At 39.3% G+C, this 15362-nt stretch overlaps 1 protein-coding gene across 2 annotated transcripts in view; it reads left to right on the forward strand.

Moving 5' to 3' along the window:
- Positions 1-14697, forward strand: part of RAD18 (RAD18 E3 ubiquitin protein ligase) — a 106261-nt gene extending 91564 nt beyond the window's left edge. For both annotated transcript variants that reach the window (XM_075005441.1, XM_075005442.1), the window contains one exon: positions 13179-14697. In XM_075005441.1, coding sequence (XP_074861542.1) covers positions 13179-13278 — 100 coding nt within the window. In that variant the 3' untranslated portion in view covers positions 13279-14697. The remainder of the gene's footprint in view (positions 1-13178) is intronic.
- Positions 14698-15362: the final 665 nt, after the last annotated feature.

A 15362-nucleotide genomic window follows, 5' to 3' on the forward strand; every position in this document is an offset into this window, starting at 1 on the left:
GACCCCGGGCGGACAGGCCCTTGGCCAGCCGGGCAAATGCATCTGCATTCTGCTGCTTGCTCCCCATTACTTGGAGCACCTCCTCCTCGCCCCAAAGCCCCAGCAGGTCCTGGATCTCGGCATCTGACCAGGAGGGGTCCCACTGCCTCTTCCCCCCTGGCTGGATGGCTGGGAGCCCTGGGTCCCCCCAGGGGGTGTGTTCTGGGGGTTCTCGGGGGCTGGCTGGCTGCCATGGGTGGTGGATTGGGGCATCTAGAGAGTGTGCAGGGTGTGAACGTGTCTGTGTTGCTGCCTGCACGCTTTCAGCTTCCTGCTACAGGAAATCCCGGGGCGTGGAGCTTTAAGGGCTGCTGCATGCGGCAATCGTAGAACCCCACAGGGGCTGGACAGAGCATCTCTCAACCCCTCAGCTGATGGCCACCATGGAGGACCCCACTATTTCGACGTAGCCGGATGCGGATTGTCTACACATGCCCTATTTCGACGTTGGATGTCAAAGTAGGGCACTAGTCCCATCTTCTGATGGGGATAGCGATTTCGATGTCTCGCTGCCTTATGTTGATTTCAACTTTGAAATAGCACACACGCGCTGCACGCTATTTCAAAGTTGGGCCGGCTATTTCGAAATAGTCGGCTAGTGTAGACGCAGCTATAGTGTATTAATCGTAGCTGATGTGTTTTGGTTATTTTAGTTTAGTAATTCACTTCATTCTGTGTCTTGTTACTTGCAATCACTTAAATTCTATTTTTTACCCTTAATGAAATCATTTTTTTAAATCTCAAAACCAGTATAAATAATTATTACTTAGGGGGAGAAAACAGCTGTGCATATTTGTCTTTCATTGAGAAGGAAGGTGAATTTTATGAGCGTTTTCTGTGTGGAACTTTGATACAGATTAAGATGGATTTATTTTGGGTTTTGGTCTTATTTAGGGCTTTGCTTCTGGGTTCTGTCAAGTCCCTATAACTGTGCTGAGGTGTTTCAATGTCTGTGTTACTGTGTTGTGGGTTGTGACCCCAGCTCTGAGTCTCTGCTGCAGGAGACGAGCTTCTGGTGCAACAGGACATGGTGAGGTGATTCGGGGGCAGTTAGGAGGTATCAGTGGTATGATCAGCACATCTGGTGACAGTCTCAGGGGATCTCTGTGGTCTGACCTGTCACATACAGTATTCCTTGATATGTCCCTGCCTCTTAAGCCCAGGGCTGCAAATTTTCTTTGTTGCTTGTCAGTCAAAAAAAAACAAAAAACAAAAAAAAAATCCACTTTGCTGGTGCTGGTCATCTCAGCTAGAAGGATAATGGAGATGCAAGATCTCCTGGTGGGTGTACTATCCATGTGTGTGTCACCTATGGGAGAATCCCCCACAGGTTTAGAACCAACTCTCAGCCTATGCTGAAATAGGACTTTCACGTCAGCCAGCACACTCACCATTTCGATTTCTTTCTCAAACACTGTTCTTCCCTAGATGAAGAGAAATTTCATATGCTAGATATTGTTAGAGATTTATTTGGCTAGATCCAAACCATACAGCTGCATGCCCAATCTTTGGGGCATTTGCTGAGAGGGTTAATAAGTATAATCACGGATGATCCAAATGGATCTCAGACTGTTACTTTAGCTAATAAAGATTTACCAGTACAGCTAGGGCTCACTCTCCCTATGCTTCAGCCCACACCTTTACTTTCTGTTACTCCTTGGTAGATGCCTCCAGGGTGGATACAGATTTCAGGGGGTTTTCCTGTAATCACACTTCAAGTAGATAGTCACTCACTTGCCTCCCAGCTTTCAAAAGGACTACGTGCTGATCACAAGGAATACAACCTGTGTGGACAGTCACTCGAAGGAAATATACTTTCTTAGCCAAGACTAATAGTAGTTCTAGATGTGTGATCTACACAGATTCCACATCCTATCCTCTGTCCATGCTTCTCAGAGTCCTATGGCTGGGATTTTTATTGGCAAAGGAACTGGTCATCGGTGGACGATACCCTGTCCCTTAGTTCCTCTGCTACAGAAAATGTGATTGAGAGTTGCCCCAGTGGACACTGCTATTACAATGGAACTGCCCTTTTGTCTGTGTGGGGGGCGGTGCACTTGGGTGCCAACAGTGGAATCTGTGCACACAACACATTTCACAGAACTGCCGTGAACTGTAGAGTAAGTAACTTCTAATGCTGGCAATGTTAGAGTCATTTCATGAACATATAACTGTTAGAAGCCTTGGCAAGCGTACCACAAATGGAAAGAGTAATGCAATGGAAATGTATACTTGGAATGAACTACTACTTATAAACTTGCTCAGCAGCCTCAGCTATTTATGTTTAAATCTGTTTTTACTCAGTGACCTTGAATATGATTTAATTTTTAAATGATAAATTTTAGTATTGAGGAAAGTGGGGGACAGGCATCCATTCAAGTTTTACCTTGCACACTTTTTTTTTAATCAGTTTACTTCATAACCAAATTAGGCTGTGATCCTACCCAATATTTATGCATGTGTGTTGTTTTATGTACTCTGAATAATTTCATTGATTTTTAATGTTACTACTCACAGTGCATAATGTTAGCATATGTGGAAGTCTTTGCAGGAGCAGGACTTTGCATTACTCCTACGTTTGCCTTGCTTTAGGAGTAGCTCCGTGGTTTGAGCTTTGGCCTTGTAAATCCTGGATTGAGAGTTCAGTTCTTGAACAGGCCGTTTAAGGGTCTGGGGCAAATAGATTTGAGGGGAAAAAAAAATTGCTCAGGGATGGTGCCTGGCCCTGTTGAGAGGTCAGGTAACTGGACTTGATGACCTCTTGAAGTCCCTTCCAGGTCTATGAGATATGTATAAAACACTGCAGCTTTTGCTCAGCTCCCATTGACTTCGGGTGCACATGTGTGTTGCTACTGACCCGAATGGGGAAGCTTTCCTGAACTGGAACATGTGATCTTACAAAAACTGTCATTTGTGTGCTGGTTGCTAACGAGTATAAATGTGTATTGAGCCATTCTCAACTTGGTGAAATTATTCGTATAGCTAAACTCTTTGAACCTAGGATGGCAGAGGGTTAGAAGCTAGTGCATTAACCTACTGGACCATCGCTAGTAGCCCACAGGATAAAAATTGAGCATAAACTAACAAGTTCATTTTGCAGACATGCTGTGCCTTGTCAAACTGGTCTTGACTTTCAGAATTAAAATAATCTGGTTTTAAGTAAATTGTAAGATGCCAAAACACCTCTGAGTGCTGGTTGAGAATAGTGAAATGCTGCAAGAGCTCAGTTCATGTTTCTACTTTTTGGTTTGAAGTGAATGGAAGGATTTCTTCACAAGCACAGTTTAAGTATGTGTGCTGTTACCATCACTATCCGTTTAATAGGCAGTAAAGAGTTTTCAATGCTAATTAGTATCGTTAATATATGAAGAAAATAAGATTTTTTTTTATAAAAAGCCACGATAGAATTAAATGTTTGGGTTTCTGCAATGTCTGTTCATTTTAAAGACATCATGAGCACTAATGTGTACCACGTAATAAATATATTCATTTACACTGAATTTTTTATTTCAAATACATTAAAATCTCATCAGTCTTGCGTTTCACATTTTGTGGCATGCATAATATAAATGTTCTGTACTAATGAATTCTGTAGTACTGGCAAATTATCTAATTTCTGCTCTGGCAGTGAAGCAGTGTGATGATTTAAAGGATGTGTCTACAATTTATAAATTCTGGTTGATAATAAAAAGTTGTTACAGAGAAAATTGTTCCATCCTTAAATGTATCTGTGTAAATATGGTATTCACTGTGGGTCAGTGTGACTGTGCTCTGTCTCTGCCAGACCACGGGCAATGTTCATCATTGGGTATTTGGTACAAGGGATCACAATCTAAAATTTTGGTTTCAAATTCTAGTTTCTGTCTGACTTCAAGTATTACTCCTGAATAGTTGGTTCTTAAGTAATTTGATTTTTTTTTAAATTGTTTCCTGATTTAAGCATTATAAAAATGAGATGTTTTGCAGTGGCTGAATTAAGCGTCCAGCATGTGAGTAATGTTGCATATTCCAAGACAGCTATGCATATGTCTTACTGCCTGACTTGTAATATTTTTAACAGTTCTAGTACATCTTTCCAGGGTATGGTATATTTTTTAATATAGTAGACTCCCGACTTCCGCGGAGGTTGCATTCTTGCACAATGCTGTGTAAGTAAATTTTGCATCACTTGGGGGAGCCAGCAAACTGACCAGCGCAGCAGTGTTGGTGTGTTTTCCCACTCCTGGGAGTGGCTGGGAGCTGGTGCCTGGCTCCTGGCTGCCCACCACTCGCAGGAGTCGCAAAACTGAACAGCGCTGCTGCACTGGTCAGTTTCCCAGCTCCCCTGAGTGGCAGGCAGTGTGCAGCCAGTCGTCAGCTCCCCGGCACTCAGAATCACGTTAGTCCGAGATTTGTGCAACTGAAATGTGTGTATCTCAGGGGTCTACTGTACTGTGTGGTAATAATCTAGCCACACAGCTATTTCACAAAAAAAAAAAAAAAAAAAAAAAAAGCTGAGATCCCAGAGCCCCATATTTTTGTCCTAATCCTGCAAAACGCTAACTGAAATGAACAGCCCCACTGAAGGCAAAGGCCATGTGAATGAATGTTTGCTGAGTGGGACTTGGGTTGTTTTCAATCAATTAGTAGCTGGAAAAAGTTTGTGTAGCACACACCTGTTCCAGTTCAGTGGTGATTGTGAAGTTTCAGTGTTTCTTATTCAGAAAGTCACATGCCTGCACATGTTAAGTGTGAGCTTCCCTTCTTTGAAACATGGTCATGTTTGTAAAATTAAGTATACTTCCTGAATTGAGGCCTCATGCTGTTGCTTTCTGTATGGCTATGTCTATACTAAGTTCTTCTGCAAGATCTCATCTGAAAAAATTTCTTTTGATAGAACGTGTCCATACACAAAAAACAGATTGAAAAAATCAATCCACTCTTTCAATAGAGGGCATCCACACAGCCTCCACTCTTTCGAAAGAATGGGCCAGGGATTGAAAAGTCTCATGGGCATCCACACACATTTTTTTTTTCTGAAAGATTCTTTCAGAAAAAGGTACTCTTCCTCAACTGGGAGAGGAAGAGAGCAGGTGGAGGAAGTTCTGCGTTCTTCCAATTTAATATTGAAGGAATGCATTTTGTGTGTAGATGCTCCACAGGATTTTTCAAAAAAGACTCGCCAGTGTAGACGTAGCCTATATATACAGAAGTACTTTGGTTTGAGTGCTTCATTACTTTGTCAGTTGATAAAGATCACCACATAGTTTGCAGAACAAAAAAATAAACTTGGTTAATGTTTCTTTCCTAGGGAATTTCACTGGTTTTCACGCATAAATTAAATTCTGCTATATTTGAATTGCAAATATTGTAATAGATATTTGCTTCTTAAATAAAATTGAATAAAGGAACTTGTATGGGGCCCTGATTTATATAATCTTTTTTGAATAATATTTTTCTGTTCTAAACCCTACATTTTGAACAAAACTTTATTTGACTGTGAACCCTTATTTTGTGGTTTAATATTTTACAAATGTTTTGCCAAAATACTCCAAGGGGTTTTCTGCAAAATAAATTTATAATTAATTTAATGTTGCCACTGACAGCAAAAGCAATATTAAGTTAATTTTAAAGTATGCTATTTATAAACAAAATTGTATATAAGTAGTGTAGCACAAGATGAAAGAAATTACTCTTTGGATGGCTTTAGAAAAATATTTTTGAATTGGCTTAAATATATGGATAGAGGGGGCAGGATTGTATGTAATGTTCATTCAAATGCAAATAAATTTAGTACTCCAAAAATGTTTTTAAAGCCAAGTAAACAAATTGTTTTCCAATGAGTTTTTTGAAAGAGATAGCACTAGAGAGGGAGCAGGCTTTTACTTTTCACACTAAGCTGAAGGGCTAGTTAGTGGGGAATAATTTACAATATCATGGATATTTAAATAAATAATTAAGCACAAATTGCTATTAAACAGAACAAAAGGAATGAGAGCAGAGAATCGCATGTCTTGAATTTATGTGATGCATTGGTAGCCAGTCTTTCCAAATTTATGGAAGGCAAAATCCATTATAGATTGATGCATTGGTCCACAGGGCTATGTCTACACATTGGCATTATTTAAAAATAATTCATTCCAGAGTAGCTACTCTAAATAGCTTGTTTAAAAATAACACAGCTACACATAAGAATGCATTTTGAAACAGCATGTCTGGATACACAGTGCCTGTTTCAAAATAGTGCCATTGGATGCCATTATGGCTTATTTCAAAATAGTGCTATTTGGTTCTTAACAGTGCCTATTTTGAAAAAGCGATTTCAAAATAGGCATCTTTTCTCTTACAATGAGGTTTACAAAATTCAAAAAATGCACCCGCTATTTTGAATTTATTTCAAAATAGCATGTGAATAGTGTAGATACAAAATTATTTGGATTACTGTGGATAGTGCAAAAGCAGGGTATTGATAGCAGTAATAGGGTAAATATCAAAAAAGACTGCACACCAGTTCTATCAGTCTGTCTCAGCTGAGGAAATAACTTCAGTCTAGACCCAGCACAGTACTCATAAAAGTACTTCAAGAAACAAACCTGCATTGGGAAGAGAATTGTTCCTAAACTTCTCCATAGAGCATGTCCACCTTCTTCTTCTTTACAATCAAATAACATCTTGTGGCAACTATGGCATTTGTTTACAGGAAAAGTAATATTCCAAAAGTATGTAACATATGTCGTATAATTAGTATCTGAAAAAAAAAAGCGTGTGAAACCAGCTCCATGTACTTTGCATAGCATCCATGGTCCTTGAATCAAAGTTTGGAAATAGCCTGCTCTAGATGACCTTCTGGGTCTTTTTGGGCTTTCATTTATTTGATTCCATCCATGTGGGCCAGTGAAATCTAAAACAGTAAGATACGTTGACTTAAGCCGTATAAAATGAAAATGGACAAAATAGCTTCTTGTTGATCCTCAGTGTTAATTTTGAAATACTAATTGTGTTCCCATTTTATAATTACCTACTATGTTGCCTCACTTCTGATACTAATCCATTTTTGAGAGGGAAGGACATCAATATACAGGTCATTGGTATTTGGCTCTAGAGACTCTATAATCTCTAGTCACTGGATGGAATCTGTCCCTGGTCCAGAGGGACCAGACATCACTGTTGTCTGAACACGCTATGGGGGCTTATGTAAAATGAACTAGTACCCACAGTTAAGTTTCTGATTTGAGAGACAGCTGTATTCCAAAACTGCAGTATCAGTAGACATCCTTGCTGACACACCTTCCTAGGCCATGGGCAGCAATCTCTTTCCCCATCCTATTGCAGAGACGATTCCTCTAAAAGAGAGTGAAGAGCTTTGTAAGGTGATGAATCTTGTGTTTCCATTGCTCATGCTGTACCTGGCCTGTGGATAAATTAAGGATTTAAGTCTATAAACCAGGTCTTCTCTGACATTAGGAAAGCTTTGTGTTGCTCCAAAGGCACAAGTAAACACTGAATGATCTTTCCAGTAGAGAGAGGGCTTCCATAGATGGAGATGCCACTGCTGGAGGTTATGAGCCATGGCAAAGAGGTTCTTAAAATTATTGCAGGTCAGATAAGCTCTTACCTGTATGAGAACAGAGGTAGGACTGGGAAAATGCTAGTGTGGTTATGATATGCCACGTAGAATCAGACCCATGTGTCCATCCAGCTTAGTATTTTCTCTGACAGTGGCTAGTAGTAACTGCTGTGGAGAAAGGCACATACCCTGGATAGTTATTGGTTAATATGCTCCTAAAAGAATTCTCCTCCACCCTCCCAACTCCCAGCAATTAGAGATTGGGTAATGCTTGAAGCATGAAATTTTATATCCCTTCCCTTTGCAGGTATGTCACTTGTACAGAGAGCTCTTTGAAACTGGTTAATTTGTAAGATTCCAGTTAATAGATACAAAATAAACCATTTCTGCATGTTATGTCTTATGAAAAAGTGAAAAATAACTCTGATGCTGATGTTCAAAAATGACATTTTGGAATTTGGCAACATTATAAAGAAGCTGCAACAACCTAGATCTGTTATGAATACTTCCATAAGTTGGCTTATGTGTTTCAGTTCAATGTGGAACTGCCTTTAGCAGTGTGTTAGAGTAATGAGATATTTCACGCTGCTTGCACTGAATTTAAATGATGCCAGGACTGTGATCTGTAACAGCAAAGGAGGTGGGGTGTCTGTGTATCCTATTTTGTTAATTTTTAAATGTACTGTTTTTAATCTGGTTACAGCTAATATGTTCCCTTCTGCTAACATGGGCTGGGGATCAAAAGAAGCCAGACTGAATTTCGGGCAGTCTGGAAGAGGGAAATCTAGCCACTGTTTCGATTCCCTCCCTTTCCTTCACACATGCAGAAGTCAGATTCGTGAAGAATTTAGGTTTGCAGCTTGCTGGTCCAGGGAGTGCTTAGGTGGAGTCAGTGTTGCTGTTCTTTCTGTAGTATCCTTTCCCTTTTGCACAAACAGTCGCTGAATCTTATTTTTTAAATCCATTGACAAAATATTCTTACCTCCTGTTGAGACAGTATGTCATTAAATGAAGTACAAATTCCCAATCTGCCTGCCTTTTAAATGTTACATCCCCAAATTACAGATGTCTAAACAACATACCCTCTGTAACTTTGCCTGCTAGCTTCCTAAGCAACTATCTTTCTTTGTGGAAAAGGGCTTCAATTTATTCTTACTCTGATATTGTAATACTACTAGCTAATAAAATGACTGTGTGTGCATGTGGGTGTTTAAATTGGGAATGAAAGCCCAAATTACTCGGTTCCTCCCACACAACCACCCCCACCATTGTGTATTCAGCTGTGTCATGTAGTTGGAACACCTATGCTAAATCTTGGTGTTTCCTGCTGATCATTTCCTCACTCTGATCCCATTCCTCATTTATTTTCAAAACTCAAGGCATATCAACACTACAAAATTAGGTCGATATAACTTAATTCGACTTTGAGCATCCGAATTAACTTACGCAGTTTTTGCAAGTCCCCACAAGATGTCAGTGGTCAATGAAGGACATTCTTACTGCCAGGGGTTGCATTGACTCTAGCAATGATGCACTGGGGGTAGATATTACACATTTCCTGCAACAGATTGGAATTCTGGGCGAGGGTCCCAGTGCGTCATGGGATGAAAGTATTATTGTAGGTCACTATGGGTGCATGTCATCAGGATCCCATGTCTGTGGCTCAGAACCAGCCTTGCCCTGTAGTATGCTTATCTAAGCTCCTTTATTTTCATGTGGCCTTGCTGTGTGTCCTTGGTATAGCCCTTATCCACCAGGCCCTATGTGGCTTTGGCATAGGTATCAAGATTTCTTTTGCAGGTTCAGAGTTCTGCCTGCACAAACTCTTCCTCCTTACTCCAGCAGGCAGATCCACTGTCTCTTGAACATTCCAGGCTGGGGGCATTTGTGACCCTGGGCATCCTTGCTCGGGTGTGCTGGTGAACTCTCCACGCTGCCCCAATGGGAAATCAACATTCTAAAGTTTCCCAGGACTTTTCCTGCTCACTTGTCTGAAGAGTATCATGTTTCAAAGCACTCTCCAGAGCATTCACAACAGAGCACTCTAGATCACAACTTGGAGGCCAGCAACTCTAAATTGCACTATATGGTACCCTCAATTTGAGGCAGGAATATTACCTTAGACTTTACTCCACTCTTTGAGGTGGAGTACAAGAGTTGATTTCAAAAGACCTTTATGTCAGTGGCAGTGTAGATGCCCTCATTACACATTTGACCTAAAGCTCGATACCTAAGCCAATAGTGCAGATCAGCCATCAGTGGCTGTAGTCACTTAAACCAATAAAAATGTGTGTTGCCCTGGGTATGCTAAAAGAAGTGAGGCCAGATCTACACTAGACCTGAAAGTTGATCCTAGATACACAGTACCAGCTAGACAATTGCATAGCTGGAATTGATGTATTTAGGATTGACTTATCTGGCTGTTCTCACAGAGGGAAGTCGATGGAAGAAACTCCCATTAGCCTCCCTTACTCTTTGCTACAATGAGGAGTACAGGGGTCGACTGTTGAGCCCTGGTAGCTCCATTTTGCACGTCTCCACTAGGTGCATGAAATCGAACCCCAGAAGATCGACCCTGAGTGGGTTGATCTCCTGGTAAGTGTAGACATACCCTGAGCATTACCAAGAGAACATGAGTGGTTGCAGTTCTGAGAAAATGCCCATCCACCTCACCCCAACCCCCATTTTGGAGGAGAAATTGTTTAGTTACCAATGTCATCACCTCTCTTTCTTCCTCCCCCAAACTCCCAAATGTCGTGTATTGCTAAAAGAATGAGTGAACAGCAATATTTATATTGTCTTTTATTAAATACTTCTTTAAAAATATATGGATTAAATTATACAATAAGTAACTTTCATGTGCTGCGTTTAGATGCTTTCTGTATCATTGTAGTGCTGGATTCTCAGTAAATGTTAAATTCCCTTATTTTAACTACTATTTATCCCCCCCCCCCCACCCCCCAAAAAAAGAGTAAAAAAAAATCTCTAGCCTGTTAGCATCAGTAAACATTTTCTGTGGCTTGCAAATAAAAAGATTATAGTGCTAAGACTGAAGCATGATGTTCATTTTTAATCAGCAGTACAAAGTAATTTTGTTAACATGGAATGAGATAAATTAAGCAGGGTTTACAAAGGAAAATTCCACAGAAGGAAGAGCTCATATGCAGATATGGTTTAGAAAAGTTCTTTAAAACCTTAAACTGGAGTCTGTTTTCCAGGTCAGCTGACTTATTTTACCTCACAAGGCCCTGCCTCAGCTGAAATTAGATATTTATTGCTTCTTGGAAACGCATCCATCAGGCACTTTCTTGGTGTTACCAAATATTGGAAGAATAACAGCAGCCACATACATATGAAGGAGGCTAGGTAATAATTTAATAATAGTTGCATCTTTTGACTTGTAATATATTTTCCTACCTTTTTTAACAGTATTAATTAACGTTAAGCAAATATGTCAGTGTGTAAAATAAATGGCATAAACTTGGGTATTGATGTACTTGTGTTATAAAGACCATAGAAATCATGTTTAAAAGGGTTAATTTTCTCAGTTAAGCAAGTTAAAATAATTTGATAAGGTACTGATAAAATGTACATAGAAAACAGTAGACTGTCCTCAGAATTATATTACTAAATTAAAGATATATATATTTATTTATTTTGGTCTGTCAAACCTCCAAAGTTTTATTTTTCTTCCTGCCATATATAACTCAAATAATAACACTATTCAGGGCTTATCTATGCAAGGAAAAATTCTGCAGGGTCTAGTGTGCACTAGCTACTTCTCACTAACTCCCTGTGTGGACACTTATACTGCACAGTGAGTGGCTTTGCGCACATTAGCTTATTGCAGTTTGGACATGTACTAGGCTAAATCACTTACAGGCATTCTTAAAGTGCAATAAGAGTGTTTATATGGGAAGTGAGTGTGAAGGCGCTAATGTGCCATTAATTCAGACTTCAACTTACTGTGCACAAATCTCCCCTTTTAGACAAGGTATTATAGAGAGAAGAGCCTTGGAAATACCTAAAATAGAACTAATAAATTTTTGCAACACTTCTGTGAAGTATTATTTCCACCTTATTGGTAGGAAAAGTGAGGAAAAGACACTAAGTGATTCACAAATGTAAGGACTTGATCCTGGAGGGTACTGAGCATTCTAACACCAGTCCCATTTGGCATTTAAGCCCACATATTTTACTGTAACATGAGGGCCAGATCCTCAGCTGCTGAATATTAGCTATGTCCATTTGCACTAGTTTAGGAACTGGCCTACTGACTTCAATGGGGTTCTATGTACTTCAGATTAGGCATACACTTCCGTACCTTTTTTGGGTCAGAGCTCTAGGGAGCTGTGCGATTGCTACTTTTCATGAAATGGTCTTTTTTTTGTTTTGCTTTGGGAAGTATTGGGCTCTCATATAATAGAGTCACGTTCAAATTCTCTCAGGCTTAGTGGACCTAAGTGCTAGAGGCTGCTTCTACACTCTCACCCTCCTATCGGAGGTTCCATTGTAATGAGGCAATTTGAAGCAGGCTAGTGAGGTGCTAATGTGCATATTCAGTACCTCATTAGCATAATGGCAGCCACCCAAATTTCAAAGTGCAGACTTCGAATTGCAGATTGACAGCGAAGGTAGGGGGAACTTTGAAATATGCACCCCACTTTGACATTCCCTTTCTCCAATCTAGTTTTATAGGCATAAGGGAATGTCGAAGTGGGGTGCTTATTTTGAAGCTGCTCCCATCTACATTGTCAATCTGCAATTCAAAGTCTGTACTTTGAAATTCACACGGCTGTTATTATGCTAATGAGGTGCCAAATATACACACAAGTGCCTCATGAGTCTGCTTTGAATTGCTTCATTACCATGCCACCTCTGACAGGAGAGTGAGAGTGTAGAAACAGCCTCAGTCTCATAGATTGGGGTTTACCACATTTGGTGGCTGTGATCCCAAAGTTTTGATGTCGTCTTATGTTAAGAAAAGTTATGAGAGGTAAAGAAGCCACCATATGCTACTAATTAGAGAACAATTTTTAGAGACCAAGGGAAGTATTCTTTCAAGGTTTAAACAGAGGAGCTACTGTTTACTCTTCAATTCTGTACAATCCAGCTTGTTACTTTTATGTTGAGTGTCTGTGTAGCCAAGAGAAGTGATACTTTGCATGAAACATGATATTGGAAAGAGGCTTACCACACTGGAGTTCATGGAAGTGTTTTTGAAGAACAGTTATTCCACATTTTAAGAGTTTGTGGTTTTCTCCATGGTAATAAATGTTTATAGTCACTGGCTGGTTGAGAGTTGCCAATTTACATGCAGAAGAGATCATCTATATTGACAACTGTTCTTTTGGATTGGTGGTATTTGTAGGAGGAATCCGATACCAAGAGCTTTATTTTCCACTTTACTTTTATGAACTGACGCGTAAGAAGCAGATAAAATAAATTAAAGCAGCATTATGTTTTATCCTCCCAAAGAATACAGAGCAAGGATGTGTGACAGGTGCTTATAGTTCTTAGTAGAAACACTCAGTTTTTAGTTACATTTACAACAGATTACAAAATGCATTTCATTTTCTCTCTTCTTTTGCAGCAGCCTTCCAGATGTGAAAGTTGGTAAACGAAAATCACGTCGCCCCAAAACAGCAGGAAGTGGTGAGGTGCTTCCCAGGAGTAAGCGGAAGAAGAACTAGCAATATGGTCATCTGACTTCTAAATCTATGCAGTCATCTGTATGCTTTATAATGTTTCCAAACAGTTTCCCTATTATTTTCCAACGTACAAAGAGCACTTAAGGACTTCAATCATTGAAATTTATATGTATTTTTATGATGCATTACAGTTTTAGGGTCTGAGATTACATCTGCTTCTACCTAATAGTAGAACCCATTCAACCCATGGTAGTAAGCAGTGTACCTGGTCTGATGGGCATGTGTGCAGCAAGTGTAAACTGTTATAGCACAGATAAGAAATAAGAGATTGGATGTTACATTAGTCAATTCAAACAATCCCTTTGGGACAAGATATTATTAAGTTATATTGCTAGTTGTGACAATTAACAGAAGCAGGATTTAAAACCTACACAACTGTGTAAAGAAAGATACAAAATATAAGGTAACGTCTCTTGACTTTAATGGAGGTCTGACAGTTTACATTAGCAGAGGATGCACCCCCACCCCCACTCCAATGGGTTTACAGTACCGGGTCCTTGCTTCTGATTGCTATAGATTTACGGTGTGGTGGGGTTAGTAACATATGTAGTTAAAAATACATTGTTTTACGCCATTGCTAGGCATGGACAACTGCCTCAAGAAAAATGTAATGTACTATGACATATTTAACAATGTTTTCAAACCTATCTCTGTGGTTAAATTTTAATGGTACTTGAGTAACGACATCTGGGCCTTTGCATTGATTGTTAATGTTACTAGTTCTGCTAATGAGGCTCTGACTTCACTGAAATGTTATGAGAATTATAGATGAATTGAAGTAGTGCCTATCTTTAGTTTGTTAATAGTGGCACAATAGGCAATTGTTTCTAGAATTGCCAACTTGTGTTTAGAGTTGTGTGTTTGCAAAATTCAACATATGAGGATGCAAACCAAAAAAAAAAAAAATCTTGATGCACACCAGAATGTCTTGATGGAGTTGAGTTGGAGTTGTTCATGATGTATGGTCCTTCTGCAGTGGATATCACTGATACACTTGGTTATTTCTGTATATCCTGCAGCCAGTTTTGGATGCAGTCACCATGAAATGTGTTAAACCTAGTATTGTGTGAAAGCTAAATACATGGCAAAATTCAGGATATTCTAGCAAAATCATGTGAATAATTGAAGCTTGTGTTCCAGAGATCTATTCAGTACACTCTGTTTCTTGAACATCAAAATTACCTTATGTCTTTTACATACAAGATGGAAAATAGAAAAAATTAAATTAGAGCAAAGTCAAATCCAACAATATGGTAAGGTAGACATAAAATAATTAAAAGATGAAATCTGCTGGTTAGTCTTTTTATATGTTTTTCCAATTTATGTTTCCATGGCAGATTACTTTTATTGTAAATTGTGATACTGCCTGCCTGCCAATGTCTCTTTGTAATAAAATTAGATAAAAATGCTTCTGTTATGAGGCTCATTTATTTTTTTGTAAGATTGTATGGGTAGCTAACTTCCCTTGCTTGCCTGCATCTGTTGTGTTTCTAGTCCTTTAACATTTTGAGTATTTTTATATGTTTGCACCCATTCTGGTGACCTCCGCTAATAATTAATGAATTTACACAGAACAAAACACTGACAGAGGACAGACATGAAGTAGCCACATGGGGCATTGAGAGGTGGTTTTAAATTCTTTTGGGACATCGTGGAAGAAATCAATTTGAGCAGTAAATAATAATAATCTTTTAGTCATGTAACAAAGTAGCTTCCTTGGCTCCACTTAAGTTTGGTTTGGCTACCATGCCCCCGTAGATCAGTTTGGTTATATAACTGACCAAAGCAACAATGTTGTTTGCAGTAACATTGTAGCCATGTTGGTCTCATTATATTAGAAAGACAAAATAGGTAAGGTACCTGCCTTTTACCTTTTATTGAACCACCTGAGATCTGAGGAGGAGCTCTTTCACCAACAGAAGTTGGTTCAAGATTTTACCTCAGCCATCTTGTCTACCCAATATAGCAATGAAATAGAAGCTATCCATTATTACTGAATCCTCTTTCCAGTCCCAACTGAAACTGAAATACAGGTAAATGCTTGACTTAAAGAACAAAATGATAAA

This window comes from Carettochelys insculpta, chromosome 11 (assembly GCF_033958435.1).
Source record: "Carettochelys insculpta isolate YL-2023 chromosome 11, ASM3395843v1, whole genome shotgun sequence".
NCBI classification, from domain to species: Eukaryota; Metazoa; Chordata; order Testudines; family Carettochelyidae; genus Carettochelys; species Carettochelys insculpta.